Genomic DNA, 25,473 nt, shown 5'->3' on the forward strand with positions numbered 1-25,473 from the left:
TGAATGGATTATGATTCTCAATATATCTTCATTTTAAGTGGGAATAATCGCCACTAACACGTGTCACTCTGGGTTTTACCTTGTATGTAGTGCTTACCCACATTAAATTGTATCTTTATATCACCTCGCAAAATTGCGAGTAGGCGCATGACATCTAACCTCTGCAGGCCCAGTAGGCCCATCAACTCCTTAATAATTATGTTAGGGTTGCCCGGGTTAAAATCATGCCACCAGTACAATAACTTCAGTTGATTCAGGGCGTTTAAGATTATATTTTTATCGGGTCCTTTGCTCATTCTGAAAGTATGAAATTCGGCTGTTTTCTTGTTATTTTAGCACGTATGGTAGCCATTCTTTTAAAGAGAATATACGATGCATACCAGAATGTTCCATATCTTAAATTTTGTGACAGACACCGAGCACCTCAACTATTCTTGCTTTGTTTACACTTCGGTGAACAGCATTTGAAAGATTCATTCTAACAAAATATTTCTTTGCCTACTATCAAACCTTGCTCATCGAAATCACTAGATTTCTAAGCAATGTTAGCGAATCAAAGAGGTTGTTATTGGCCAGCTAACAAAATGACCACAAAAGTGTAGAAAGATAACTTTGGTGGTGATAAGGTGTAGGCCTTGGGAGAAAACGATACAAAGGAGAAAATTCACAGTAGTTCAACACATTTCAGGACAAATAATGCTGTGATAAATGAACGCGTGTTTATTTTTGAAATGAAGTCGAGAAAGAGTAATTTTATGGAAACAAGAGTATTTGCTTCTTATTTATATATAAAGAGCTTCTACGTCATTATGTGTCGCAGCATTTTGATTGAATGTAAGTTGAATAACTAAGTTTGACAACCGACCATGTTTCAGGGCTTTTTGATATTTTGGAGTGCTCGGATTTACTTTGTAAATCAGGAAGGACTGGTAGCTATACAATAAATGTAATCAAAATTAAGATTGCAAAAATAAAAAAAAATTGATGATTGCTCGGCAATCGAGTACATTATTATCTATTTTTATCAGCTATTTTGACATGGATCCAAACAGCCATTCTACATTAGATATTAAGCATGGTATATCCGATGTTTGACCAAGTTTTCCGGTTGGATTAAATGTGACTTTGAACTTGTTTATAGGCCTCACCCCTAAATCTGGATTAAACCGAGTGATTTACTTGGTTTATTCAGCTTTAATTAAAGAGCGAAGGAACACAAAGGCAAGCCCTAATTTACTTTATATGAAATATTAGGATAAATTATCAAACAAACTATCAACATATTGAAGAAAATAGTAACTAATTCACATACAAATTCCGTCCAAAGCTACCTCATAACACGTCATCCATCTCTCCCTCCATTGTGTCGTCCATTTCACCATAGTATTCATCTTCTCCATCTAGGATATCTTCATCCTCCTCTACGAGGCCTTCTTCGTCCTCCTCATCATCATTGCCGTTTAAGAAGCGCTCAGCACGATTAAGGCCCTGTTTTGCTTGTTCATAATCGGAATTGATACTAAATAATATCAGAAAATTAGCGTATAGGTTTGAATGCAAGTCGAATATCTCTACCAACCTTAATGCCATATTATAATGCTGCATAGCGCGAGAATAATCATTCGCAAGCAGGCAAATGTCCCCAATGCGTGTATATATCATTTCGGCAGGATGATGATCTAGCTGACTACTTAAACTGGAAAAAAGAAATAGGATATATCAAACCCGAAAATCTTATGCTTTAGAGCCGCTATCCATACACTTCTATCGACTCCTCCCACATCTGTTCAAACACGTTTACGGACACCAGTGCCATCACAGCCTCCAGACATCGTGGATCGATCTTTAAAGCGTCGTAGAATGCTTTTCGGGCCTAGTTTCAAGCAGAGATTACAATTAATGAAAGCTTCAAGCGGGGAGTTGAGTCGGGAATAACACCTTATCTCGTGATTCAGCATTCTGTGAAAGCACAATTCCATACAATGTCAGTGCTCTTGGGTTGGTTGGCATCACCTCCATGATTTCTTGAGCAAGATTATATGCCTCTTGTGTCCTTCGGAGCCCAATTAATGTATCCACGAGCCCTGGGCATATAAGAAAATATAAAAAATGTTTTTGACCTTCAAAAAAAACTTTCTGCCTTTACCTTGATACACTTCGAAGCTCTGTGATAGCCTGTAGGCTTTTCGGTACACAAAGTTTGCCTCTGTAAACTGGTGTGTGGTGATCAGCAAAGTTCCTTTGTATAAATCATGTTTAGAGTATATATAAGGTGGCAATTGAATTACTAGCTCTCACCTTTCGTTATATATGAGGGGACGTGTTTTTCATTCAAGGATATCGCCTATTTCCAACGGCGTGTGAAAAATACATCTTTCCGGACAAAGCCAATGAAGTACAAACCTTTTCCGCAAATAGCAGTGCTTTGTCGGTATCCTGCTTTAATTCACAATATCTTGCCATGGCTAACCAGGGTTCAGGCCTCTTGTCGTTAGTGACCCGCAAGTCCTCCGCTAGCCTAAAAGTAGATCGTTTTCATATATTCAGGCCTGGAATAGAAAGACAAAAATCAAAAATAAGGAAATCTTACTTGTTGAGGCGCATGGTTTTGCCTTGAATTCGTAGTAGCTGCGCATATTTGTCCATTCCGTCAAGCATGTATGGGTCCAATGTTCTCACCTATTGGATCATGGTAAGAGAATGGAATTGAACAATATTAATACCCCAAGGTAGGATGAGTCAAGCGAGGTAAACACCTTTTGATAAGTAAGGGATGCTTCCGTGTGATTGATACATTGCATGTGAAGATCTGCAATCAGGACAAGTAGCTCGACATTGTTTCCGTGCTTAAGCTCAAGGGCCTTGAGCCCTTTAAGTGCATCTATTATAAACATTAGGAAACTCTGATTCCAAAAAAAATTATATTAATGAGCTAGTACCATTGTAACCGTGGTTCGTGCGCTGGTATTCAGCTTCGATATATTTTTGCATCCACTCTTGTTCAGGGCATTCGGGTATTTGAGAAACTATTTCCTTCAGAGGAATCTTGTGCTTCAACAATCCAATGTAAGCCTCTATTGCGTGTGGCTGATACCTAAAAATAAAGGGATTAAATAATTGATATAGTACTTTCTATTCCGTGAGCATACCGTATAACTTCTTTGTAATATTCAACTGCGCGTCTGAATGGGTCATAGATTAATTTTTTAAAAAACCGCTTCTCTCTACACAATTTTCGCACGCTCACCTTCTTTCACCAAGCTCCTCATTCACATTAGCCAGTAGTAAATACACCTGTGGTGTGCGTTGTTTGTCTGGAATGCTCTCAAGCTAATTTTCAGAAGAGAAAAAAAGTCATGTTTTCCTACATTCATTTGACTATCGAACAAGGATCCTCACTATTGTTACTGCTTGAGGGAATTCCTTTATACTGATGCAGCATTTTGCGTATTTCACCCGAACCTCCGTGTCCCAACCCATTATCATTCGCTTCTTTGTAGATGCACGCGTTCGGGTGTGTTGAATCGCCTTTTCATAGTAATACTATACCATGTTAAAATACTTTTTGTTGAGATATCCGATTTATTGTTATGAAAATGCCATGTGGAATGAATTGAATACAAAGTTACCATTGCTCTGCGATACTCCTGCTCCTGATATAGGCAATTTGCATATACTACCAGAAATTCTGGTAGATATTGGTTTACCATTGTTTCCGAGTTATGAGTCGCAGTCATTAACATGTTTGCCTTGTATACCGAGAAAAAAAATAATGACATGAGCTAAAAACGAGACCAACTATTAACTAAAAAACGAAGTACCATCAATTTCGCAGACGCATAAAGACCGGCATCGTATAACGCGTTGACGCGCTCTAATGCTGTGGATAGATCTGAGCTAGGGGAGGCTGAGGGTATTGTGGAGGAGGACGGATTTTTGGAAATCTTTCCTCTGTTGCTAGTGTTCAGCGGATTTATGCTGGACATCTTTGGCTGTGACGAGGTAGGCCGCATTATATCTTGTATGAGGAAATGGTTGCAAATAATAAAGGAACGTGAGTAATATATGAAAAATAGGACTTTTGTGCCAATAAATAAATGCAGTCACACTATTTTTTTGCGTCTACTATACGCGATTTGGCTCGTAAGTAGATTGAATCCATGATTCATATTAAAGATAATTCCAGAGTGAAGTAGAAAATCAACTATTTTCACGAAAACGATGGCACTAAAGCCAGGAATCGTCCTTAAAAAGATAAATATGTACAGTTGTCTGCATTAAGTTACTCTTTTCTTCTCTGCTCTCCGGCACTCGCGTTACAACACGTATATTCAATCTATACAATGCAATTTTTCTGTCGTAATAGCGTTCAACAAATTCATACTTTCTAATAGGAATATGTCCTGTATTTTGCACTATTAGCTTAGCAACGATCTATGAGATTTCGTCGCGACAACAGTAGATGTACTGCTTTTTTCACTCTCCGTGAAGGATAGGTTCTCGCACCTGAAGGGCATGACTAGACTTAATTCACCTTATACTGCGCTGAAATCTGAAGAGCCACCGGCCTTGATCTTTTGACTTCATTCGTGAGCTCTTCATTAAAAGTGATAAGTGGCTTCACTACCCACAATATCTGTTGCACTTCCAAGAAATCCCACTTCTATTCCCTTGACCAGCTTTGAGGCATAGCAGTATAGCCCTTCTAGTTCAGCCTGATTTATGGTGTATTCCGTTTAGCATTGATACAGATACCAGTTTTGTTAAGCTGGTCCTTGGCACAAGCCTTTTCGATACAATTAAATTTTGTGTAGGCTAGAATAATTGTAAGAGCACAAGCTCTCCGTCCCTCGGACTTTTATTTCACCATTCACTGTCTTTTAGCTTCAAGCATCTTTAAATCATTCAGCAGTTCCTTGTTTTCCAAAACCCGATCTAGTAGCTTGAAGAACATTTGGGGACACTTTTGATTGTGCGTAAATTTTCGGCTCGCTGCTTTTCCGATCTCAAATATTAACTCAAATACTGCAAATTCCTCTGGGGTTCCTTGTTTTCAGAATTTTGTCCTTAATCAGAGGAAAAAAAGATGAATCTCTCGTCATATAAAGACCCATACCCAAACCCTAGTGCTTCTGATGCTCGCCGCCCACCTATGCCTCAACCACGTCTTATAATTCCTACCCAAAATACGAACCCTATTCATTCGCGACCAGGGATTGGTCCCATTTTCAAAGATATAGTCAATAGCCTCCCGAAGCCATCCCCCTCGCCCACACCAGGCAAGCAAGCAGCCAACCATGGTGATAATGAGTCTTTGAATCAGAGAGATATTCTAGTGTCATCAAAACAAGAGTTGGAGGTGCTGCAGAAGCTTGGTGAAGGAGCAGCAAGTACGGTGCATTTAGTAAGACATTTACCAAGCGGGGTGCTAATGGCAAAGAAGGTGATCTTGATTTCAAATTTAGAATATCTGGTTATGTAATCTCTGACCTTTATCTTAGTCAATTGTAGCTGAGTTTTTCGATACCGATGTCCGGCGACAAGTAATCCGCGAAGTGCAATTCTTGAGCCGATTCGAATCGCCCTATATTGTTTCTTATTATGGAGCATATTATGATGATCCTGTGGACAGTATTGTTATTTGCACCGAATATTGCGCTGGCGGATCACTGGAAGCAATCTACAGACAGAGTGCAAAACAAGGACTTTATATAAGTGAGGGTGTATTAGGCAAGATTGCTGAAGCGGTATGAATTAGAATTTTTTAAGGAGATCTAATTAGTTTACTTATTGTTATCTATCATTCTATCCATATTCCAGGTGCTGAGCGGCCTGGATTATCTTCACGAGCAATGCAAAATCCATCGTGGTTAGTTTATTTAACATTTTGGCCAATTATACAAATTTCTCAATCATCTGGCTCAATTTTTTCTATTGTAGATATTAAACCATCCAATATAGTTGTTACGAAAAAAGGAGAGATCAAACTCTGTGATTTTGGGGTGAGTGGGGAACTTGTCAATTCAATAGCCGAGACATTTTTGGGAACAAGATATTACATGGCAGTAAGTTACCATTAGTTCAGTTGACTTCTGGCTTTCATCACTTGACTCTAACATATTAATTATAGCCAGAGCGTATCCGTAATGATCCATATTCTATCCAGTCCGATGTTTGGTCACTTGGCCTCACCCTCCTTGAGGTGGCTCAGATGAAACCCCTACATCCTCCGAATATGCCGATTTTCGAGCTCGTAACGTGGATTCAGGATGCGCCGATGCCTGAACTTCCAGGAGATCGTACTGAAGAAGCGCGTGATTTTGTACGCGTTTGTCTAACAAAAGATCCCAGGAGTCGTCCATCTCCAGGGCTATTATTGGGTCATCCTTGGGTTCGGAAATGGGTGGATCAAGAGGTAGATTTAGCTCGATGGATTGCAGATGTATGGGGGTGGAACTATTAGCAAGCCATTATTTCCTCTTTATTTAACATATCATTTGATTTCTTTATCCAAAGTATTACTTTTTTCTGTTTCTTATAAACTATTCATGCAATTGAAGGGGGGGTGATATTTCTCTGAAATCAACTTTTTTTGGTTCTCTCTTTTTATTTGTCTTCTTTTTACTTGTTTTAACCTTTTACTTTCTCTTCCTCCTTTCATCTCTCCAATGGAACTTTTTAAATAGTATTGGGGATTTGATAGATCTGTTACTACACCATCCATGCTCTTGACTAATATCCGCTTCAACGATTACATTATGTGTTTAATTCTCTAGAAAATTTGTTTAAAAAATAAAGAAAAAAAAAACAAACAGTTCTACCATGAATAAATGAGTGTCGAATGAAATTGGCTATGTAAATGCATATGATTTAATTTGAAGGGAGACATTCTGATCAAAATTTTGTTTTAGAAATTGCTTGATAAAATTGTACATAAGGCCCAATGTTCTATTCCAAAAATAAGTCCTATGAGAGTCTACAACAAGTTGTATATACTGTAAAAGTTGATCGGAAGGGTAAATACAATAACGGGAATACTAGTACAACACTATCATTTTGAATTTAAAATGTGGAGAATATGCATAATGAAAATAACAAAACGCCCTGCGTTTAAAGAAATTATCTATTCCTCATTGGGAAAAAAGAAGCTAATTTACTTCTGTTTGCGTTCACGACAGTTTTCCCGACGGCTTTTGCGACTCGTCTTGTTGCCCTTGTTCTTTTTTGATTTCTTTTTGGGCTTTTCCGTCTCAGTCGAGGGCGTAGTGTTTGACTCTGGCTCGACCTGCTCGGCGGGGTCTGCTTGCTCGACAGGCGCTTGATCGGTGGGCTCAGTTTGTTCAGCGGGTTCAGCTTGTTCAGCGGGTTCTGCTTCCTCAGTCGACTCTGCCTGATCTTGCTGTGCGGGCACAGCTCCTTGTGATTGTGCTGCCTTAAGGTTCGCGGCAGGCTTAGATTGAGCAACAGGTCCAACTGCAGACTGCTTGGATTCCTTTGATGCCTGAGCAGCTTGTTCAGCTTTTCCTCCCGAGCTCTCACCAGATCCATTAATGGCAATATCGGCGCAGTTCAAGTAGGTTTCCCCTGTGTTCTTTGCGAGCCATCTAAACCTCAGAGTGCATTTGTCACACTTGGCGTCGGAAGGAAGTGGAACAGTTGTGCTGAACATGCCGTTCGTATCAGCGCAGTTTGGCAGCGTTTTCAAAGTTTTGAAATCACCATCTTGCCCGTCGGTCGAGAGTTCCAGGAAGCAGGGGCCACCGTGGAAAGCAGTAATTTGCCACTGAACCGGGATTGCGCTGCCAGATTTATATGTTTTCTGGACACCACCGGAGGGGAGTCCACCACATGGGAAATTGGTATTTGGAGAACGAGCGAACGTAAAACCCTCTCCGCTGTCGCCAGGTTTAAGGCGGATAGGGGGATCGACCATGCGACCATGAGCAGCTACAAGGGTGATGAAGGAGAGTGCGGTGGAGACAAGGAAGGTAACTTTAGCGTGCATTGTGAAAAGTTAAAGGAGGATTGTAGGTTATGGATAAAGTCGGCCTGCGACGAGATAAGCTATAAGGGAATATACGGTAAAGATAGAGAAAATTTCCACCCGGGAAAGTCGGTGTAGTGTATGGAAGGGTTGGATGAGGAATGTGCTTATTAATTTACGAAGAGAATGAAGGTATTTATAAAGTCTTGGTATTATATCCCCTTAAGATTCAACATTAACACTTCCGAAGCAAGCTCATTTGTCCAAATTAATTAAAGGCAGTCACAATTTTCTTGGCCAGTCAAAAGTTTTATCGAGAAACAAAATGAAGCGACGGGTAGTAATAAACGAGAGACATTCGTTCCTTAGCGGGCACAGTCCCTTACCGACAGTCAACTAATGCTTCGCTTGGGCCTTAATTTCTTGGGTCGTATTATCGCCGTTGGTTCTTCCCAAAATGAGGTTTCTTCGGAGGTCGGACTATGGCCTTTTTCCACTGCTCACTCGGCTTAGCCTCCGCAGTAATAGCGGTGCAGAAGCAAATTAATAAAAGTAAGAATGGTTCTGTCTCAATAATGGCTCGATCCGAAGCACTTTTATGGTTGATTTCCAAGAGGAAAATAACGCAGCGGAGAAGAAAATATTTTCATCGATTTCAAGTACATTCAGAAATATTCCATTATGTGTCGTAATTAGTAAGACGAAATATTAGAAAGTCTTGAATACCATAGAGTTGAGTCTAAACCGAAAGTGAATATTGTAAAAAATAAAAAATACAGAAAAATGTGACATCTTATCAAAAAAGTTTAGGAAATAAATCAGATAGATTCATCCTTGCCACGATAACACAACTTCGCTCACTTTCCCATCCTCTGCATATAGGGCAGACACGCACCACTCAGCTAATCTCAATTCCTTCTCGGCAGCTATATTCCATACCAAACTCTTACAACGACCACCTTCCACTATTGCTAGGGCAAGCGGAACTGCCGAAGTTGTAAACGCGCTCGTTGCCATTCTCGTAAATCCATGCTTATGCGCCACAAGTAGTCCAAGTGTGCCAGGAGATTCACTCGCAACTGTGCCAGCCAGTTCACGAATATGAGCAGGTCCAATTGACCGGGTACGCGACCACTTACATTGGCCGACAACAGGTATTGAGGTGGGGGGATGTGTAAGTGTCCAACGTCCACGAAAATCTATCCCTCTGTCATTAGTACCTCCGGAACGACGCGAGTCAATTCCTAAACGGCGAAATGCCTCCACTACTTCAAATTCGAAATTCCGAGCGGCACGATATGTCAAGCTGCGCCGATTTGACTCAGTAGAGTCACGGGTATCTGTCGTGGATGAAGGAGATGTTGAATCTGAAGAGAGTGCCGATTTGGAAAGCGAAGAGGTCTTTTTTGATGCTATCGATTTGGAAGCAAAACTTCGAAATAATATGCTATACGCTGCGCACGTATAGGCAAGACGAAACTGCGGTAAAGCGTGTATTCTTGTTAGAGGTGATGGTATCATGTCGATCTATTGATCTTGGAAAATTGAGTGACTCGAAAAATAAATGAACTGTGCCACATCGATTGGAATAACGCGAAAAACACGAGACGCGATCAATCTTTCATGACCAAGATTCCATGAAGAGGAAGAAAGCACGAACTAATAAAGGCAAGAAGGAACCTCAAGAGAATGCAGTAGTCTTTGGTAAATCGTGTCTATGTGGAGAACATGAATATGGATTTATGGTAAATTTAATCTGTACCTTGGCTGTCACCAGCGGAAATTTTATATTCAATATGCTCTCTGATTTCAGATATGCTGTGATTTTTGTGATGTTTGGTACCATGGTCATTGCGTTAAGGTTTTTCAATTTGTAAATTTTCGCATGTCTATTATTCTAATTTTGTATTATTATTGAGTTTAGATATCGCGAAAATCTTCTTTGAAGATTGGTCGCTACCAGTGCCCGCGGTGTGCTGGGGATATAAAACCAGGAGAATGTGCAATATCGAAACTAAATGATGATTGCTTACTCCACATTTTTTCTTTTATAACACCGTGCCCTCGAATTTTGGGAATTCTGGCGGGGGTATGCCGGAGATGGAGGAGACTGCTGAATCATCCATGTATTGTAAGTGTTTTTTTTTATAACACTTAAGCAGGGACATCATTAATGCATTGTTCATGAATATCTTTAGTGGAGAAATCTTGAAATAGATATGATGCAAGTTCGATCTTTTCCGCTCCTTGCTGATACCTATCGTTCACGATTCTCCCATATACGTATTCTCGAAATCCACCTTCCTTCATTTTCACCTAACACTAGTTATCTACTTACACCCTCTGACATATCTTCTCTTTCGACTTGTACTTCACTATATCATTTAAGTCTACGTGGTTGTACATTACAAGCGGTACATGCAGCAGCAGCGGCAATTCCATGGCTTCAAAGCCTTGAATGCACTGATCTGCATATTAGTGATCCTTATCGTGACCGCATTGTTTTTAGCCGATTCGCCGGGATGCTTTCTCTACGATCGTTGAACATTCACTCTACAGACACTTTCAAAGGCTCCTCATTCAGTTTACACGACGATTTTCCTCCTTTACTTGAAACTCTGGCGCTGGACGGTTTTGTAATGTATGGAGTACATGAATGTGAATTTCTGACCAAGTTGCCAAAGCTAAAGAGCCTGTGTTTGGGACCGTGTGCAGAGTGGGAAAGGGAGTTGTTTGTGGATGGTGTCGGTGGATGTCCTCAACTTGAAGCTCTGACATTGCTTCATTTTAATGGAGATATAGAAGCAGGAGAACCTATAGTCGAGAAAGACCTTTCTATGGCTCTTCAAGAGTGTCTAGCTAAATTAGCCAACTTGCGCGAGCTATGGATCGGATTTTACCATATGCGCCAAGGCATGTTAGAGGATTTGAATGTATGTCCAAACTTAGAAGTTTTCTGCCTGACGAATCGAGTTGCGGAAGTACGAGATGCTACGCATCGATTGCGTGTAGTGGACCTAGTATGCAGATGCGTAACGTTAAAAGAATTTTGTTGGGACGTATGGGAAGATGTAGAAAAGGAAATGAAAGTGGTAGAAGAAAGAGGTGTAGATATGGAAGTTGAAATGGACGAAGATAATGAAGAAGTCGAAGGAAAACCCGAGGAAAGTGTGAGGTTGGATATACTGATGGAGGATGTAATTGAAATGTTTAGCGCTCTGGCTCCTCCAGGGCTAAAAATCCGGATATCTGGCGAGAAATTAGAGTGGGTGTATTCTGCTTCTGGAAGAGAGCAATCATATTAACCTTAATGTATTCTTTCTATTTCAATTGCTTACTCTTTCATTTTGCACCTGTATACCCCTTTTTTATTGTATATATTATATTAAACTATAATAGTTGTTTATTCAAATTCTCCATCTTGGCCCACATTATATTTTAATATTAATTCAAAGCCACACATGTTTTTTAGTCTTGCTTCTTACAAGATCACGAAAATTAAGGATGACACCCACACATAGGGATCGAATATTACGTACCTCTACATTTCTCTTAATTGCGTTTTACTTTATCAGTCTATGTCTTCTTGCAGTAAATATCCTCCTTTAATTACTTTTATAGACTTTAATTTCTGTGGATTTGTTTCTTTTTTCATCGCTTACTTTTTTTATTTTTGCATTAGACATCAGTAGACGGAGCAAATCCTATCTTCTTTTGTAAATGTGTTTGCGGGTCCAAATCCATCATTATACAGCTTTCAAATGACACGACAAGTAGTGCCAATCACTGCACTACTTGCACAAAAGCGTTTTGTGTTGCAAACTCTGAAGGCGCCTGTGAAGGCTTCGTAGATAGTAATTGTCCTTCTCAATCATCGGAGTTAAGTGCTACTTGTTTTGGTATGTACACTAGGGCATTTTATAGTATACATTTCTCGGGTTACTAATAGTTTTTCATCTCATTTTCCTCTTTTCTTATTTCTCTTCGAATAGCACGAGATTCATATAAAGACGAATTTATCGTGTGGTTGTTTCTCGTGACAACATTTGGGCTGCTTATTACTGCTTCAGTAAAACCATATGTTAGTCAATGGTGGAGGGTGTGTATCTACTAGAAATCTCTTTTAAAATATCTACTGCTAACCGGACTTATCATCACCGTTACTGTAGCAACGTCAGATAAGAAACACATATAGTTCGATGCCAAATGCATGATATAATGTATAACTTGAAAATATATCATTACCTAATCTTGTACACGAAGAGTCTACTTGGAATACTTTTTCCTTTACTCTAACCTCTCCTTATAACTGTATTTCCTTGCTCCTTTATCAACATGGTTATGATTTAATATCAGCTAGAAATTCGATTGTTGAGGGCGGGATACTTTTCTCATTAAATTTTACAATCCTTTGCATCTATTGAATTCTCTCTCTTTTTATCGTCGCAGAGACAGAATGGGTGAGTGGAGTATATCATTTGCATCATTAGAATATACCATTTGAAAGAGGATGGATGGATGGATGTGTTGATATATGTGCATGCATATGTTTAATTGGAGAGAGGGGTTTGCGTGGTTTGATGTTGATGTCTAATTGGAAGATGTACTGTGCTCATCATGATCGATGAATTGTTATAACTGGATTATATGGAGAAATGAAAAGGATCTTGGGATGCACAGTTTCTTTATACACTTTTCGCCCAAACAATACTTAAGCTTTCGATTCTAATTGTCTGATTCAATCACTTTTTAGGTATCAGTCGAGACTCCCTGCACAAGCGCTCGCATACGGGTGCCAAACGCGCCCAATTCCGCAAGAAGCGCAAGTATGAGCTTGGTCGCCAGGCAGCTAACACCAAGCTTGGTCCTAAGCGTATCCACGAGGTCCGTGTCCGTGGCGGCAACAAGAAGTTCCGTGCTCTTCGCCTCGATTCTGGAAATTTCTCGTGGGGTTCTGAGACTGTAACTCGCAAGGCTCGTATCATTGCTGTGGTCTATAATGCAAGCAACAACGAGTTGGTGCGTACGAACACCCTTGTAAAGGGCGCCGTCATCCAGGTTGATGCCACTCCTTTCCGTCAGTGGTACGAGTCTCACTATGGCATTCCCGTCGGAAAGAAGAAGGCCAAGGCTACAGTAAGTTACAAGGATCCTCATTTCAAGAAGTATATTGTATACAGGTTACTTATTTTCTTTTATGCTTATCCAGACCGAGGGCAAGGAGGATGAGCAAAAGCGCTCAAACCACGTTCAGCGTAAGTTGGAATCCCGCAAGCAGAACGCTAAAATCGACCAACTTCTCGATGACCAGTTCGCTACTGGGCGTCTGTACGCCATCATCTCGTCTCGCCCTGGACAGTCCGGCCGTGCTGATGGTTACATCCTTGAGGGTAAAGAACTCGAATTCTACATCAGGAAGATCAAGCAGAGGAAGTAAAGAAATTTAGCTCTCTCCTCTTTTTCACAATAAAAAAGATAATTATTTTTGGCATATAAACGCTTCGCTCCTAAACTATTTTAATTTTTTTTCTTTTTCAAAAAATGAGCAAAAGAGGATGGCACCTCAAACAAATTCCAAGTTTATTCTATAATAATAAATATTGAAAAAGCGATAACGATAGCGGCACGTTCAATCTATTTGAAATAATGGGCCTCTACAAAAGGCATCTTAACAATCTGGGCCTTTTGGAGTCGATTGCGCACCTTAACTTGCAATTCGGTGCCAGATTTATGAAGCCCATTGGCCACATACCCCATTGCAATGTTTTTCTTGAGAGAGGGCGATGGACCTCCACTAGTGATCTTGCCGACAGCTTTGCCTTCCAAGTCCAGAATTTCAGCACCTTCACGGGCAGGAGCACCTGTTACTACCAAGCCTACACGCCGCCTGGACACTCCTCCCTTGATCTGGGGAAGAATCTTTTCAGCACCAAGGAAGCCTCCTTCTTCCCTTCGACGCTTTCCAATTGTCCAGGTGAGGCCGCCCTCAATTGGTGTAGTGGTATCGTCCAGATCATGACCGTACAAGCAGAGTCCTGCTTCAAGACGCAGAGAGTCGCGCGCACCCAAACCAGCGAGTTCCACTCCAGGTTGGGCAAGGAGTTGTTCCGTGAGAGAGACGGCGTCAGAGGTTGGGACGGATATCTCGAAGCCATCTTCACCGGTGTAGCCTGACCGAGCAACGTGACATTCTACCCCTTTAATATTCAAAATGCGCGAGGACATAAATTTGAGGTCAGAGAGGCTATGCCCCAGGAGGTTTTCAAGAGCTTGTGCTGCCTTAGGACCTAGTGGGAAATGGGGTATCAGTATCCGAATTGGTTTTTTCAAGGATCCCACATTTTTTGGCTACCCTGAATGGCGATAAGTGCATGGTCATCAATGATGCTTAGATCTACATCTCCACCCTTATTCTGGAACTCGCTTAAATGCTTCCTGATATGAGCGAGATCTTTGTCGGCACACGCCGCATTAGATACGATATAAAACGAGTTGTCATGTTTACAGATCACTGTGTCGTCAATAATGCCTCCATTTTCGTTTGTAAAAAGAGAAAGCGTGGCGGTAAAGGCGGGTAGGTTGACAAGATCGGCGACAACAAGAGATTCGAGGAACTTAGTGCGGTCTTTTCCAGTGAGTCTATTATCGAAGTGAGACCAGTTTAACATGTGAAGGTAGACAACAAGAATGAAAAAAAAAACCTCGTCTGAAGCATATGCGAGACATCAAATATAGAAGCATTCTCACGAGTATGCAAATGCGATTGCAGCACACCAAGGTTTGCGTATTGGACTGGCATGGAATAACCTGCAAATGGAACCATTTTACCTCCATGTTTCAAGTGGAAGTCATAAAGAGGGGTTTTTTTGAGCTAACGTGCAGGAGCAATGAGCATTAACTTGGTCTCGAATTTCAAGAACAGAAATACAACTTCAATAACATACTTCTTCATCCGAAGTAGACGCATAACCACGCCAGCCCGCTCGCACTGGTACAGTGACGGCCGAATTGAAGGCGACTTTGCGAAGGCACTTTGTGTAGATGGAGAAGGATCGCTGGGAAAGCATCATTGTTGTTTTCTCGAAACCGAATGTGGGAAAAAATGAAAGGGGTAATCAAAGTTATAGCTCTGGCTGCGGTAAGCACAGAATTTAAAGTCCGAAAATACATGTTCTTCGCGTGTCTTTGCTAGTCATCTAATGATCAAGTAGATGCAGTCGCCGATGCAAACTAGCGAGAGATTTCCCGAGGGCGGGCTGATATGCCCGATATGCGAAGAATCTATGGTGTCTCTACATCAGCTTAATCAAGTAGGCTTCATAAATTTCAAGTTACATCTCGATCTAGGTTTGTTCTTATTCTCCAAAATTCATAGCATCTGGAAGACGTCCACCCTGAGGAGGGACCAAAAAAGGACATCATGAATTGGTTTCGGAACGCACAAAAAAAAGTTTTCAATCCAATTACCAAGGCGGCTTCAAATCGCTTGAGCAATATTCCTAATCTTGTAAATGAGTTGAATCGTACTCTCGATCTTGGAGGCAGCTCTCCTTTTGCCGATGGAACCAATGGAAATTTGACGGAAAACGCGGCAGCAGAGATTGTCACTCGAGAACATTGGCAAAAGGAGGGCCAAAACGATGTGTGCAATTCCTGTGGCAAATTACTGAATATATATACTGGAAAGCAGCACTGTCGAAAGTGAGGCAGATATTCTTTTGAATACTTTCTACATCTTTGCTACACGGATCATTTTTGATAGGTGTGGAAAAATATTCTGTGACTCCCACTGTCAGCTCTCGATGCGACTATCTGCGGCTGCTCAGCACGATCCGAACGGTTTCTGGTGTCGTGTATGTGAACAATGTTTCAAGTCTCGCGATGGTTACTCGCAAACCGGAGGTAAAATATCGTTGTCTCGACTGGTTTACGCCATTTAACTTAATAAAATGTATTCAGGCGTATACCGTAGCTGGACAAGAGATTTCATTCGAATGCGCAAGAAGACTATTGACCGCGTTCATTTGGAACATAACAGAATCGAAAAGAGATTAGAAAAGGTATATGCAGTTTTAATTCAAATATGTTGCTGCGCTCACTTAAACAGAACGGATTTGCTTTCCACTAGCTTGCGAATATATATGCTAGCAATAAAACCTCTCTCCCTGGTACACTATCACCTGTTCCAGGCAAAAAGCTTTCGCTTTCGAATAGGATTCGAGGTATATCGAATTGTAATTGTCTTTTAATATTTCTCTAAATGCCTTCGTGTTTAGAATTGGAAATGTCAGTTGTTAAATGGGAGAGCGACTCAGACGTCTTAAACTGTCCTTTTTGCAAGTGAGTATGCTATGAATCAACCAGAATGGGATAATTAATCAATGGCTACGAACAATTTCTTCAGTGCTACCTTTAACAAGTTTACTAAACGGAAACATCACTGCCGATTATGCGGGCGTATCATATGCGATGAATGCTCGGATACTGTTCCTCTTTTGCTTAATCTTGCCACTGGTACACTACTGAAAACTTTCGAGTGCAAGTACAATTTTAACTATATTTATTCTTTCCTTAAGATTCCATATTAGATGCCGTTGGTGATATCCGGGCTTGCGTCCAGTGTCGGGGCATAATACTTAAGTAGATAGCTCTCAACGAATTCAAATGAGAACAGATTTATTGACTTTTGCAACTAAGACGTAGGGAGGAAAAAATATTAAAATCGCGACAGCCGCCTGTCGTTAAGTTATATCAAGAGCTACAAGAGTATAGAAAAACAATAGATAATGAGCTGCCAAAATTTCAAGAAATGCTTTCCATGTTACAGTATATATTCTAAAGTTTCTGCCAATGCCCACTGAATTTCTCTTAACTTCCCTTCTATTTTTGCAGAAAGGATTCAGCCATCAGCCACGATCACCAAGATTTCCATGCAGCAGCAGCGACTCGTAAAAAGCTTCTAGAAAACTTCAATAGTTTTGACGCGGCAAGGTAGAAAGCTCTTCACGTTTATTAGTCCTAACGATTACTTATCATGTCATGTATAACATTCTAATATTGATACTCTTAGCAAGCGACTTCTGGTGATACCAGCTCGAACTACTTATCAAAAACGACTACATGAAAATATTCATCTTGCAAGCAACCAATATCTCCAGCAAAAGATGTTCCCACTTGCTATGCTGCCTAAAATCCTTAAACCATCCCAAACTAGTACCTCTGGGGCTAACCATATCTCGAGCAACAGCAACCACAGAGGTGGTGATCAAATATCTTCTACGTCCTCTTCAAATGGTGGCTCAACAGGCACCCAGCAGTTATCATTAAGTGCGGATGATTTGGCTCGAGAAGAACAATTGGCAGTAATTAGGGAGCAGCGCAAGTTAGTGGAAGGCTTTTTACGTGATGCCAGTCAGAAGAGGAAGTTTGATGATGTCAAGACACTAAAAAGAAGTTTGGATGAGTTGGATGCTGAAATTGAACGTTTGGAGAGGAGTGCCTAAGTAGAATGGTGAGATGTGCGATTGATACCCTTATTTTCTGAATTTACAACATCCATCTTTTTTTTTAATATTTTGTTTTGATATCATTCTGCCTTAAATTCCACATCTTGTACTTTTTCTTGGCATTTAACTTTAATAATTTTTTCTTACTCCAATGTTTCTCTATGAGCAGTACTTTATTTAGCTTATAACACAGGAAATATAAAAGAATTCGTTTCAGTAGCCAGGGAAGAGCTCTAAGGCGACCGAAAACTAAAAAACAAAGTGAATATTGTAAATAACAAGGAATAAAAGTGATGCCTTTCAACGAATAAAAGCATGTTTAAGTAGTCTCAAGAATGGTTTAATTCTTAGAAAATTTATTGTTTGTATACTTTCGGAGAGAATAGAGGAAAGATAGTATGAGAGGCTTAACAAGCGCAACCGCCAAAATCTCTGGAGTCGTTAGAATCGATGCGGATTGTATCAGCAAAGGAATCACTTTGGTAAAAGAATACGGTTCGAATGAGATTGCCCGTCAATTAATCTATTCATTCATTCTCACCTATAGAGCTCGACATCGCCTTCTTGCTGCACTGCATTTCTAGCCGCCGCCGTGAAACAAGTCTCGACGTTGATGGCCTCTTTAGCCGAGGTTTCAAAATAAGGCAGATTGCCCTTGCTTTGGCACCAAGCTATTGCGCGTTTCTGAGATACAGCACGTTTCGATTCCTCCACATCGATTTTATTGCCCAACACTACAAAAGGAAAATTCTCCGGGTCACGAGGGCTCGCCTGTACTAGAAACTCGTCGCGCCAGCTGTCGAGTGTCTCAAAGGACTTGGCATTATTCACATCATAAACAAGCACGCAGCAGTCAGCGCCGCGATAGAAGGCGACTCCAAGTGATTGGAAGCGCTCCTATCAGAAGGAATTTAGAGATCTACTGGAATATAAAAAGCATAATGATATGGTGTAATTACTTGTCCAGCAGTGTCCCATATTTGCATCGTAACCTGCCGATCGTCAATTACAATATCTTTCGTGAGAAAATCAGCGCCAATTGTCGCTTTGTATTGATTACTGAACTTTTTATTCACATACTGGTTCATCAGTGAGGTCTTTCCAACACTAGAAATTGGGAGAATCCATGATAAATTGTTAATTCCATTATTAACATCCATGTAATTATATAGAACGATATCGTTGAAATATGCTTACCCACTATCTCCTAGAATAATGACCTAGTTTAAGAGAATTTTGGTTAAGAGGTTAACCCCATGATTTTAGGGTAACAGATAAGAAATTAAGCACTACCTTCAAGAGTACTTTTTTTCTGGCTGACATTGCAATGGGTTAGATGCAACAAAGTTAATAATTAGGCAATCGAATCACAAAAATTTCTATCTCAATAGAGAGAATGTATAAAGCGCCAAAATGCGAAAGAATCGCGTATGCAGACTTCAATCGAATAATATGTAGAAGTCACAATTTAACAATTTTGCATTTGCTTTTTCTCTTTATGTTCACCTCATTTCGGAATTTTCCACGTAACAAGTCCAAATCTGTGTTTACACATTTATTTGTATTTCGCTCGATGAACACAAATAATGTGACGGATACTCTGCGTCAGAAGACGATTTCAGAGAATCTAGAAGACGTGCGAGGTAGAATACGAGCTATAAAAGAGGTAGCAAGAAAATTGCAAACGATTCAATAATTGACTATGGGCTGATTCTATTATTATAAATATGAAAGGCACGCCTCGTCGCGGTCAGCAAATATAAACCTGTAACGGATATAATATATGCTTATGAAGCTGGCCAACGACATTTTGGCGAGAATTACGTTCAGGAGTTAGTAGAGAAGGCAACTGAGGTACTGTTTTCTTTATAGTTTTGTGAAAGAATATTATTTTTACTTGATCATTAACGACTCGGTTGGAACAGCTGCCAAATGATATTCAGTGGCATTTTATAGGCCATTTGCAGAGCAATAAGTGTAAAACGTTAGCTGGTAAGAAATTATAGAGCCATTGAATTTAGAATAAATTTGTTCAACATCCTTTCATTCATTATCAGCTATACCAAATCTCTGGGCAGTGGAAACTATCGATAGTAAAAAGAAAGCGGACACCCTAAATAAAGCTTGTGCAGCAAGAGAGGATCCCTTACGTGTATTTATTCAGGTGAACACAAGCAATGAAGAATGTAAGCTTAAAGAACAAATCGATCGAGATATCATGTACTAAACTACTCGGTTTAATAGCTAAGGGTGGAATCAAGCCAGATGAAAGTATAGACGTGGCTCGACATATTATCGAAAATTGCCCAAAACTTGAACTCACTGGGTTAATGACAATTGGAGCAGCAGATCATGATCCCGCAAACGGACCAAATCCCGATTTCAAAGTAACTTCTGGTTATTTGAAATCATGTATACTAGTGCTTACTCTTTTAATAGTGCCTCGCAGATTGCAAGAATAGCGTTGAGCAAACCTTGAAAATCGAATTAGAATTAAGCATGGGAATGTCGGATGACTTTGAACACGCACTGGAGATGGGCTCTACTAATGTACGTGTAGGGAGTACTATATTTGGAGCACGGCCACAGAAGAGAGCAGATTAATACAAATTATAGATTATTCAAATATCCTTCCCAATGGGTACGAAATATACAAATTTTCCTGTTTTGGTAACGTTATCTTGCTATCAAGTTGCAATTTAAACATTTCGTGGCTTATAATTTTGACTGCCCTCAAAAACCTTCAGATTCAAGTCATTGTTATTTTTTATCTTCAGAGCTGAGAGCGCGTTGTTTGAGTGATTAAGGATCAATAAACTCTCAAATATTATTTCATTTTCTTTCGCGTCATAACCAGGATAGATCGCGACCATATTCACTGTTCCTTCTTTGTTTTTCATACAAAATCACTCTTCCTGGCAATTTTCACTCTGGGTGTTCCTGATCTGGACTACCCATTTCTTGATTATAATTTCCTTGCTGATTGATCGCTAATTCTGACCATGCATCCACAAGCAACTGAACCCATGCAATTTGATTCGGCTTCTCCCAACAAATCCACTACTTCACCAGCAATGATTCCGCTGGATGTGTATCAAATGGATCAGCTCAAAAACCAGATTATGGCATTTAAACTGCTTTCACGCAATCTGGAAGTTCCATCACATCTAATGCAGCGTACATTAGAAAATTATCCGAAAACAGCCAACGGCGTAGTTATTAATGGCAATGCGAAAACAGACGAGGGAAAATGTGTGAACGGTTATGCGATGGTAGATGATGCACAGCTTCCGATCTCAATTCCAGACAGATTCGTGCCTAAAAGTATGGATCCAGTAATGCTAGTGCGAGAGCGGGAACGTCAAGCAACGGCGCAGATAGACTATCGACTAAAGGAGCTCAGGGCGATGCCAAGTAATCTAAGTAATGACCCAGTATATGTTGAGAGCGAAAACATAATACCAGCAACAGGTTCGAAGATAAGGGCATTACTGGAGCTAAAAGCTTTACATTTAGTGGACAAGCAACGAAAAGTATTTTTTCATTTCAATGATGAAACAATCTCTAAATCTCACTCACAATTTACAATATTTTAGCTTAGAGATGAAATATTAAATGGTGTCAATAAAAATACCACTATGCAAACTTCAGTAGATCGCATCAAGTACCGCCGCGAGAAAAAATATATATTACGTGATGCCCGTATCACTGAACGAATGGAAAGACAACAGCGACTTGAGCGTGAGCGTCGCGAGAAACAGCGGCATCTGGATCAACTTGCAAGGATAATTCAACATGCACGTGATATGCAGCAGGCTCACCGTCAACACCAAGCCAAGATGTCTCGGCTTGGTCGTGCCGTTATTAACTACCACGCACATGTGGAGAAAGAAGAAGAGAAGCGCAGCATGCGAACTCAAGAAGAGCGTCTCCGGGCATTAAGAGTAAGGATTCTGTAATATATGTTTACTTTGTAATTGATGCTCATTATACTTGTGATTTCTTCAAAGAATAATGACGAAGAGGCCTACTTGAAGCTTATTGATCGCACTAAAGATACTCGCATCAACCAGCTTCTCGAACAGACCGATCATTACCTTGACTCCCTTTCGCAAGCTGTACTTGCCCAACAGAACGATGGTATCCATTACGAAAATAGCTATGAAATGCATGTACAGGACTCGGATGATATCATACATGAGGGAGCTGATTCAAGCTATGGAAAGGAAGATGATGAGGTATTTTCGGTAGCAATGTAAAAAAAAAAATCGAAAAATATAATTTATTCACTATTTTATATAACAGGGCGGCAAGAAGCTGGATTACTATTCGATTGCTCACAGAATTATGGAGCCTGTCACATCACAACCATCTATCCTCGTAGGTGGAACTCTCAAAGAATATCAGGTAAATTTGGATGTTTACATTGAAACACCAAAATATTACTTATTCCTTTCTTGATGTAGATAAAAGGTTTACAGTGGATGGTTTCATTATACAACAATCGCCTGAATGGAATTCTTGCCGATGAAATGGGATTAGGTTAGCAACACATATATCTCTGCTTGCATTGAAAATTTTATAACATATTACATTGCAGGTAAAACAATTCAGACCATATCGCTAGTTACTTTTCTGATCGAGAAGAAAAAACAAAATGGCCCATTCCTAATTATTGTTCCTCTATCGTAAGATTTTCTTCTTTATATCTATAAATACATTAGACTGACATATATCATTTGCTCTAACATCAGAACTATAACCAATTGGACGCTTGAGTTTGAGAAATGGGCCCCTAGTGTCTCAAAAGTTGTTTACAAGGGAACACCCTCGGTTCGCAAGTGGATTCAGCAAACTGAGATCAAACACGGCAACTTCCAGGTGTTGCTTACCACTTACGAGTACATCATTAAGGACAGACCCTGCCTTGCTAAGATCAAATGGCTTTACCTAATTGTGGATGAAGGTCACCGAATGAAAAATGTTAACTCTAAACTTTCCACTGTGCTTGCTCAGTACTACTCGATGCGGTATCGCATCATTTTAACAGGAACCCCTCTCCAAGTATGCAGCTTCGTGAATCTAAATCTCCATCAAGTTACTTAACTAATTATCTTTTTAGAATAATCTTCCAGAGCTTTGGGCCCTGCTTAATTTCATTCTTCCGAAAGTATTCAACTCTGTGCAGAGCTTCGATGAATGGTTTAATAAGCCTTTTGCCAATTCGAGCGAGACAAAAATGGAGTTGAACGAAGAAGAAAAGTTGCTTATTATTAGAAGATTACACAAAGTAAGCTGTGATTCAAGAATACTTTAAGTTAACTTTGCATTTTCATACACTATAATCAATAATTAGGTTTTACGCCCTTTCTTATTGCGACGCTTGAAGAAAGATGTTGAAGCTGAGCTTCCTGACAAAGTGGAGCGCGTAATCAAATGCAAATTCTCAGCTTTACAAACCAAACTCTATCAACAGATGAAGAAACATGGTGCTTTGTATATGACTAATGAGAAAGGGTAAAAACGAATGAGATAACGTCATTTTTTCTTTTGTATGCTAAAAATATGTTTCTCTATTTTCCGCACTTTAATTAGTCGTACCAATATCAAGGGCCTCAACAACACTATTATGCAGCTCCGCAAAATCTGCAACCATCCTTTCGTTTTTGATTACGTAGAGGATGCCGTCAATCCAGCCCGGCTAAGTAATGAATTACTATACCGCGTTTCTGGAAAATTTGAACTTTTAGATCGAATTTTGCCGAAATTAAAAATAACTGGACATCGGGTATGATTGCGCTATGTTACTATTTTATCAAAGTTTAGTTTTTGAACTATCAATCCTTTATAGGTCTTGATTTTCTTTCAAATGACCCAAATCATGAATATAATGGAGGATTATCTTAATTGGAAAGGGATGAGATACCTTCGTTTGGATGGATCAACCAAGGTATGGGAATCCACTCTCTCCATTTCTGCATTTATCTGATGTTGTCTATGAATTCAATAGGCCGAGGATCGATCTTCTCTATTGAAACTCTTCAATGACCCTGGCTCAGATTACTTCGTGTTTTTACTAAGCACACGTGCGGGTGGGCTTGGACTCAACTTGCAAACGGCAGATACTGTTGTCATCTTTGATTCAGACTGGTAATTTAGTTTTGAGACTCATTTTTGCATACTCCTCTTCTAAATTATCTCTACTGTAATTTATAGGAATCCGCATCAAGATCTACAGGCTCAGGATCGTGCACATCGTATTGGGCAGACAAAGGAGGTGCGAATCTTTCGTCTTATCACCGAAAAATCCGTGGAAGAGACAATTTTGGCACGAGCACAATACAAGCTGGATCTTGACGGCAAAATCATCCAAGCAGGTAAATTCGATAATAAAAGTACAGCAGAAGAACGAGAAGCATTTTTGGTAATTATTGCTTATCATTTGAATATGGTTTCTATTATGTATATTAATTTATACCTCTATTGTTTAATTTGTTAGCGCTCTTTGCTCGAAGCCGATAACGAGGAAACAAACGATTTTGATGATGATCTCACTGATGAGGATCTCAATGATATGGTTGCTCGAGATGATGAGGAACTTGATCTTTTCAGGCGTATGGATGATGAACGACGAAAGCAGGAAGAGCAAATTCGCAAGCAGCGTGGCCTTAAGCGTTTCGAACGGCTTATGCAAATGGAGGAGCTACCCGAAATTTTCCAAAAGGAAGACGACGCGCTTTTAATTGAGCAGAGAGAAATTGAATACGGCCGTGGGCATCGGCAGAAGAGTGACGTGCGATATGACGATGGACTAACAGAACAGCAGTGGCTGAACGTTAGTATTTTCTACCTGCTCTGAGTTAAAGCATTTCTCATTATTTTTACTTGATTATAGGCACTTGAAAACGATAAGATGGACTTTTTCGAAGCCGTTTCCTTGACGCAGGAAAGGAAAAAGAAACGGCAAGAAAAAAAGCGTCGACGAATTGCGCGAGACGAGGAAGACGAAGATGAAGAGGAAGAGGAGATGCCCCGAAAGAAACGTAATCGCCGTGAAGGATCAATCGCCTCGACTGCTGGCTCCATGGATGGATCAATGGATGAAACTATCAAGACTCCAGCCAGGAGGCGTGGCAGGCCGTCGCGGGTCAATGGCGTCAACACAGACACGCCTGGCTCTGGCCAAACTCCTTTGAACAAGCGCCGCCGCATGCGAAGTGAACAACCCGATCAGGCCGAAGAAAAACTTCCAGAGGTGGACATGTTACCCCCACATTTGCGTAAAAAAATGACTGAGGCATTTGAGGAGTGTTATAATGCTGTGCTGGAATGTAAGGACGAGAGCGATGGGCACAGTCGCAGTGAGCTATTCCATGAACTGCCAGATCAAAGAGAATACCCGTCATATTACCTCGTGATCCAAACTCCCATTGCGCTCTCGACAATATGGCGAAGAATTCACTCACCATACTACACAAATCCTGAGCATTTCCGTGCAGATTTCCGGCAGATGTTCGAGAATGCGCGCACCTTCAATGAAGAGGGATCGTGGGTGTATGTGGATGCGGTAGAAATGGAGCGAGTGTTTGATCGAAAATTCGAAGAGGCAATTCAGAAGATTCCAAAGGTAGATGCTTCTGAAATACTAAAGAGTCCGACCGTAGATGAGACTCCGCAACAGCCGAATACTTCAGCTTAAGTAGCTCTCCTTAGTTTGCCATCCTCTTGGCACATTGTAAAATAGTCAGTTTTTTAGAGTTTTTTTTTAATCGTGATATATGTTTTTATAAATCTACGCTGTTTTCTTTTAAGATTCTGCCTTTTTTATTAAACAGTTTCTTGCATACAAAGAGATTCGTTAGTTCCCGCAGCAGCGAGAACGAACCTTGTTTGCGCCCAGCAAAATTAAACATTGCACTCCATATGAACGGGTTTCATTACAATGAACCTATGATCGTCCATCTGCCTTGCACACATACAATA

The 25,473-nt window shown here is 40.3% G+C and overlaps 13 protein-coding genes across 13 annotated transcripts; 7 read left to right on the plus strand and 6 right to left on the minus strand.

The window, feature by feature from the left end:
- Positions 1-53: 53 nt before the first annotated feature.
- On the minus strand, positions 54-393 carry VTP21DRAFT_8672 (uncharacterized protein; the record flags this gene model as incomplete). Its single annotated transcript, XM_069399548.1, has 2 exons — positions 54-316; positions 381-393. The coding sequence occupies 2 exons, from the start codon at positions 391-393 to the stop codon at positions 54-56; spliced, it is 276 nt and encodes a 91-aa protein (XP_069254954.1).
- Positions 394-1,332: 939 nt separating this feature from the next.
- On the minus strand, positions 1,333-4,013 carry VTP21DRAFT_8673 (uncharacterized protein; the record flags this gene model as incomplete). Its single annotated transcript, XM_069399549.1, has 15 exons — positions 1,333-1,519; positions 1,580-1,696; positions 1,761-1,873; positions 1,939-2,084; positions 2,147-2,239; positions 2,299-2,344; positions 2,404-2,518; positions 2,591-2,679; positions 2,757-2,881; positions 2,940-3,094; positions 3,150-3,182; positions 3,248-3,330; positions 3,400-3,543; positions 3,630-3,749; positions 3,822-4,013. 15 exons carry the CDS (start codon positions 4,011-4,013, stop codon positions 1,333-1,335), a joined length of 1,758 nt encoding a protein of 585 aa, XP_069254955.1.
- Positions 4,014-5,086: 1,073 nt separating this feature from the next.
- VTP21DRAFT_8674 (uncharacterized protein) lies at positions 5,087-6,463 on the plus strand (the record flags this gene model as incomplete). The annotated part of the gene is made up of 5 exons (XM_069399550.1): positions 5,087-5,443; positions 5,502-5,747; positions 5,821-5,869; positions 5,941-6,065; positions 6,131-6,463. The coding sequence occupies 5 exons, from the start codon at positions 5,087-5,089 to the stop codon at positions 6,461-6,463; spliced, it is 1,110 nt and encodes a 369-aa protein (XP_069254956.1).
- Positions 6,464-7,153: 690 nt separating this feature from the next.
- On the minus strand, positions 7,154-8,005 carry VTP21DRAFT_8675 (uncharacterized protein; the record flags this gene model as incomplete). The annotated part of the gene is made up of 1 exon (XM_069399551.1): positions 7,154-8,005. The coding sequence occupies one exon, from the start codon at positions 8,003-8,005 to the stop codon at positions 7,154-7,156; it is 852 nt and encodes a 283-aa protein (XP_069254957.1).
- An 807-nt stretch (positions 8,006-8,812) lies between these two features.
- VTP21DRAFT_8676 (uncharacterized protein) lies at positions 8,813-9,505 on the minus strand (the record flags this gene model as incomplete). Its single annotated transcript, XM_069399552.1, has 1 exon — positions 8,813-9,505. One exon carries the CDS (start codon positions 9,503-9,505, stop codon positions 8,813-8,815), a length of 693 nt encoding a protein of 230 aa, XP_069254958.1.
- A 116-nt stretch (positions 9,506-9,621) lies between these two features.
- VTP21DRAFT_8677 (uncharacterized protein) lies at positions 9,622-11,289 on the plus strand (the record flags this gene model as incomplete). The annotated part of the gene is made up of 4 exons (XM_069399553.1): positions 9,622-9,729; positions 9,798-9,845; positions 9,909-10,115; positions 10,183-11,289. 4 exons carry the CDS (start codon positions 9,622-9,624, stop codon positions 11,287-11,289), a joined length of 1,470 nt encoding a protein of 489 aa, XP_069254959.1.
- A 199-nt stretch (positions 11,290-11,488) lies between these two features.
- VTP21DRAFT_8678 (uncharacterized protein) lies at positions 11,489-12,198 on the plus strand (the record flags this gene model as incomplete). The annotated part of the gene is made up of 4 exons (XM_069399554.1): positions 11,489-11,575; positions 11,667-11,883; positions 11,977-12,083; positions 12,154-12,198. The coding sequence occupies 4 exons, from the start codon at positions 11,489-11,491 to the stop codon at positions 12,196-12,198; spliced, it is 456 nt and encodes a 151-aa protein (XP_069254960.1).
- A 242-nt stretch (positions 12,199-12,440) lies between these two features.
- Positions 12,441-13,421, plus strand: VTP21DRAFT_8679 (40S ribosomal protein eS8; the record flags this gene model as incomplete). Its single annotated transcript, XM_069399555.1, has 3 exons — positions 12,441-12,444; positions 12,738-13,120; positions 13,194-13,421. 3 exons carry the CDS (start codon positions 12,441-12,443, stop codon positions 13,419-13,421), a joined length of 615 nt encoding a protein of 204 aa, XP_069254961.1.
- Positions 13,422-13,618: 197 nt separating this feature from the next.
- Positions 13,619-15,054, minus strand: VTP21DRAFT_8680 (uncharacterized protein; the record flags this gene model as incomplete). The annotated part of the gene is made up of 4 exons (XM_069399557.1): positions 13,619-14,271; positions 14,337-14,623; positions 14,686-14,855; positions 14,929-15,054. 4 exons carry the CDS (start codon positions 15,052-15,054, stop codon positions 13,619-13,621), a joined length of 1,236 nt encoding a protein of 411 aa, XP_069254962.1.
- A 141-nt stretch (positions 15,055-15,195) lies between these two features.
- Positions 15,196-17,487, plus strand: VTP21DRAFT_8681 (uncharacterized protein; the record flags this gene model as incomplete). The annotated part of the gene is made up of 11 exons (XM_069399558.1): positions 15,196-15,294; positions 15,360-15,685; positions 15,747-15,886; positions 15,944-16,044; positions 16,113-16,206; positions 16,261-16,324; positions 16,389-16,498; positions 16,561-16,624; positions 16,682-16,810; positions 16,877-16,975; positions 17,055-17,487. The coding sequence occupies 11 exons, from the start codon at positions 15,196-15,198 to the stop codon at positions 17,485-17,487; spliced, it is 1,659 nt and encodes a 552-aa protein (XP_069254963.1).
- A 410-nt stretch (positions 17,488-17,897) lies between these two features.
- VTP21DRAFT_8682 (uncharacterized protein) lies at positions 17,898-18,813 on the minus strand (the record flags this gene model as incomplete). The annotated part of the gene is made up of 5 exons (XM_069399559.1): positions 17,898-17,967; positions 18,032-18,387; positions 18,450-18,597; positions 18,688-18,710; positions 18,784-18,813. The coding sequence occupies 5 exons, from the start codon at positions 18,811-18,813 to the stop codon at positions 17,898-17,900; spliced, it is 627 nt and encodes a 208-aa protein (XP_069254964.1).
- Positions 18,814-18,988: 175 nt separating this feature from the next.
- VTP21DRAFT_8683 (uncharacterized protein) lies at positions 18,989-20,094 on the plus strand (the record flags this gene model as incomplete). Its single annotated transcript, XM_069399560.1, has 6 exons — positions 18,989-19,156; positions 19,225-19,344; positions 19,416-19,482; positions 19,548-19,676; positions 19,735-19,877; positions 19,930-20,094. 6 exons carry the CDS (start codon positions 18,989-18,991, stop codon positions 20,092-20,094), a joined length of 792 nt encoding a protein of 263 aa, XP_069254965.1.
- A 398-nt stretch (positions 20,095-20,492) lies between these two features.
- On the plus strand, positions 20,493-25,189 carry VTP21DRAFT_8684 (uncharacterized protein; the record flags this gene model as incomplete). The annotated part of the gene is made up of 15 exons (XM_069399561.1): positions 20,493-21,023; positions 21,087-21,434; positions 21,501-21,728; positions 21,796-21,897; positions 21,957-22,032; positions 22,091-22,178; positions 22,245-22,554; positions 22,613-22,780; positions 22,847-23,007; positions 23,086-23,278; positions 23,342-23,440; positions 23,501-23,640; positions 23,707-23,914; positions 23,990-24,325; positions 24,386-25,189. 15 exons carry the CDS (start codon positions 20,493-20,495, stop codon positions 25,187-25,189), a joined length of 3,792 nt encoding a protein of 1,263 aa, XP_069254966.1.
- Between the last annotated feature and the right edge of the window lie 284 nt (positions 25,190-25,473).

The sequence above is a fragment of the Calcarisporiella thermophila genome (assembly GCF_041956535.1).
Source record: "Calcarisporiella thermophila strain CBS 279.70 unplaced genomic scaffold VTP21scaffold_4, whole genome shotgun sequence".
Lineage (NCBI taxonomy): Eukaryota > Fungi > Calcarisporiellomycota > Calcarisporiellomycetes > Calcarisporiellales > Calcarisporiellaceae > Calcarisporiella > Calcarisporiella thermophila.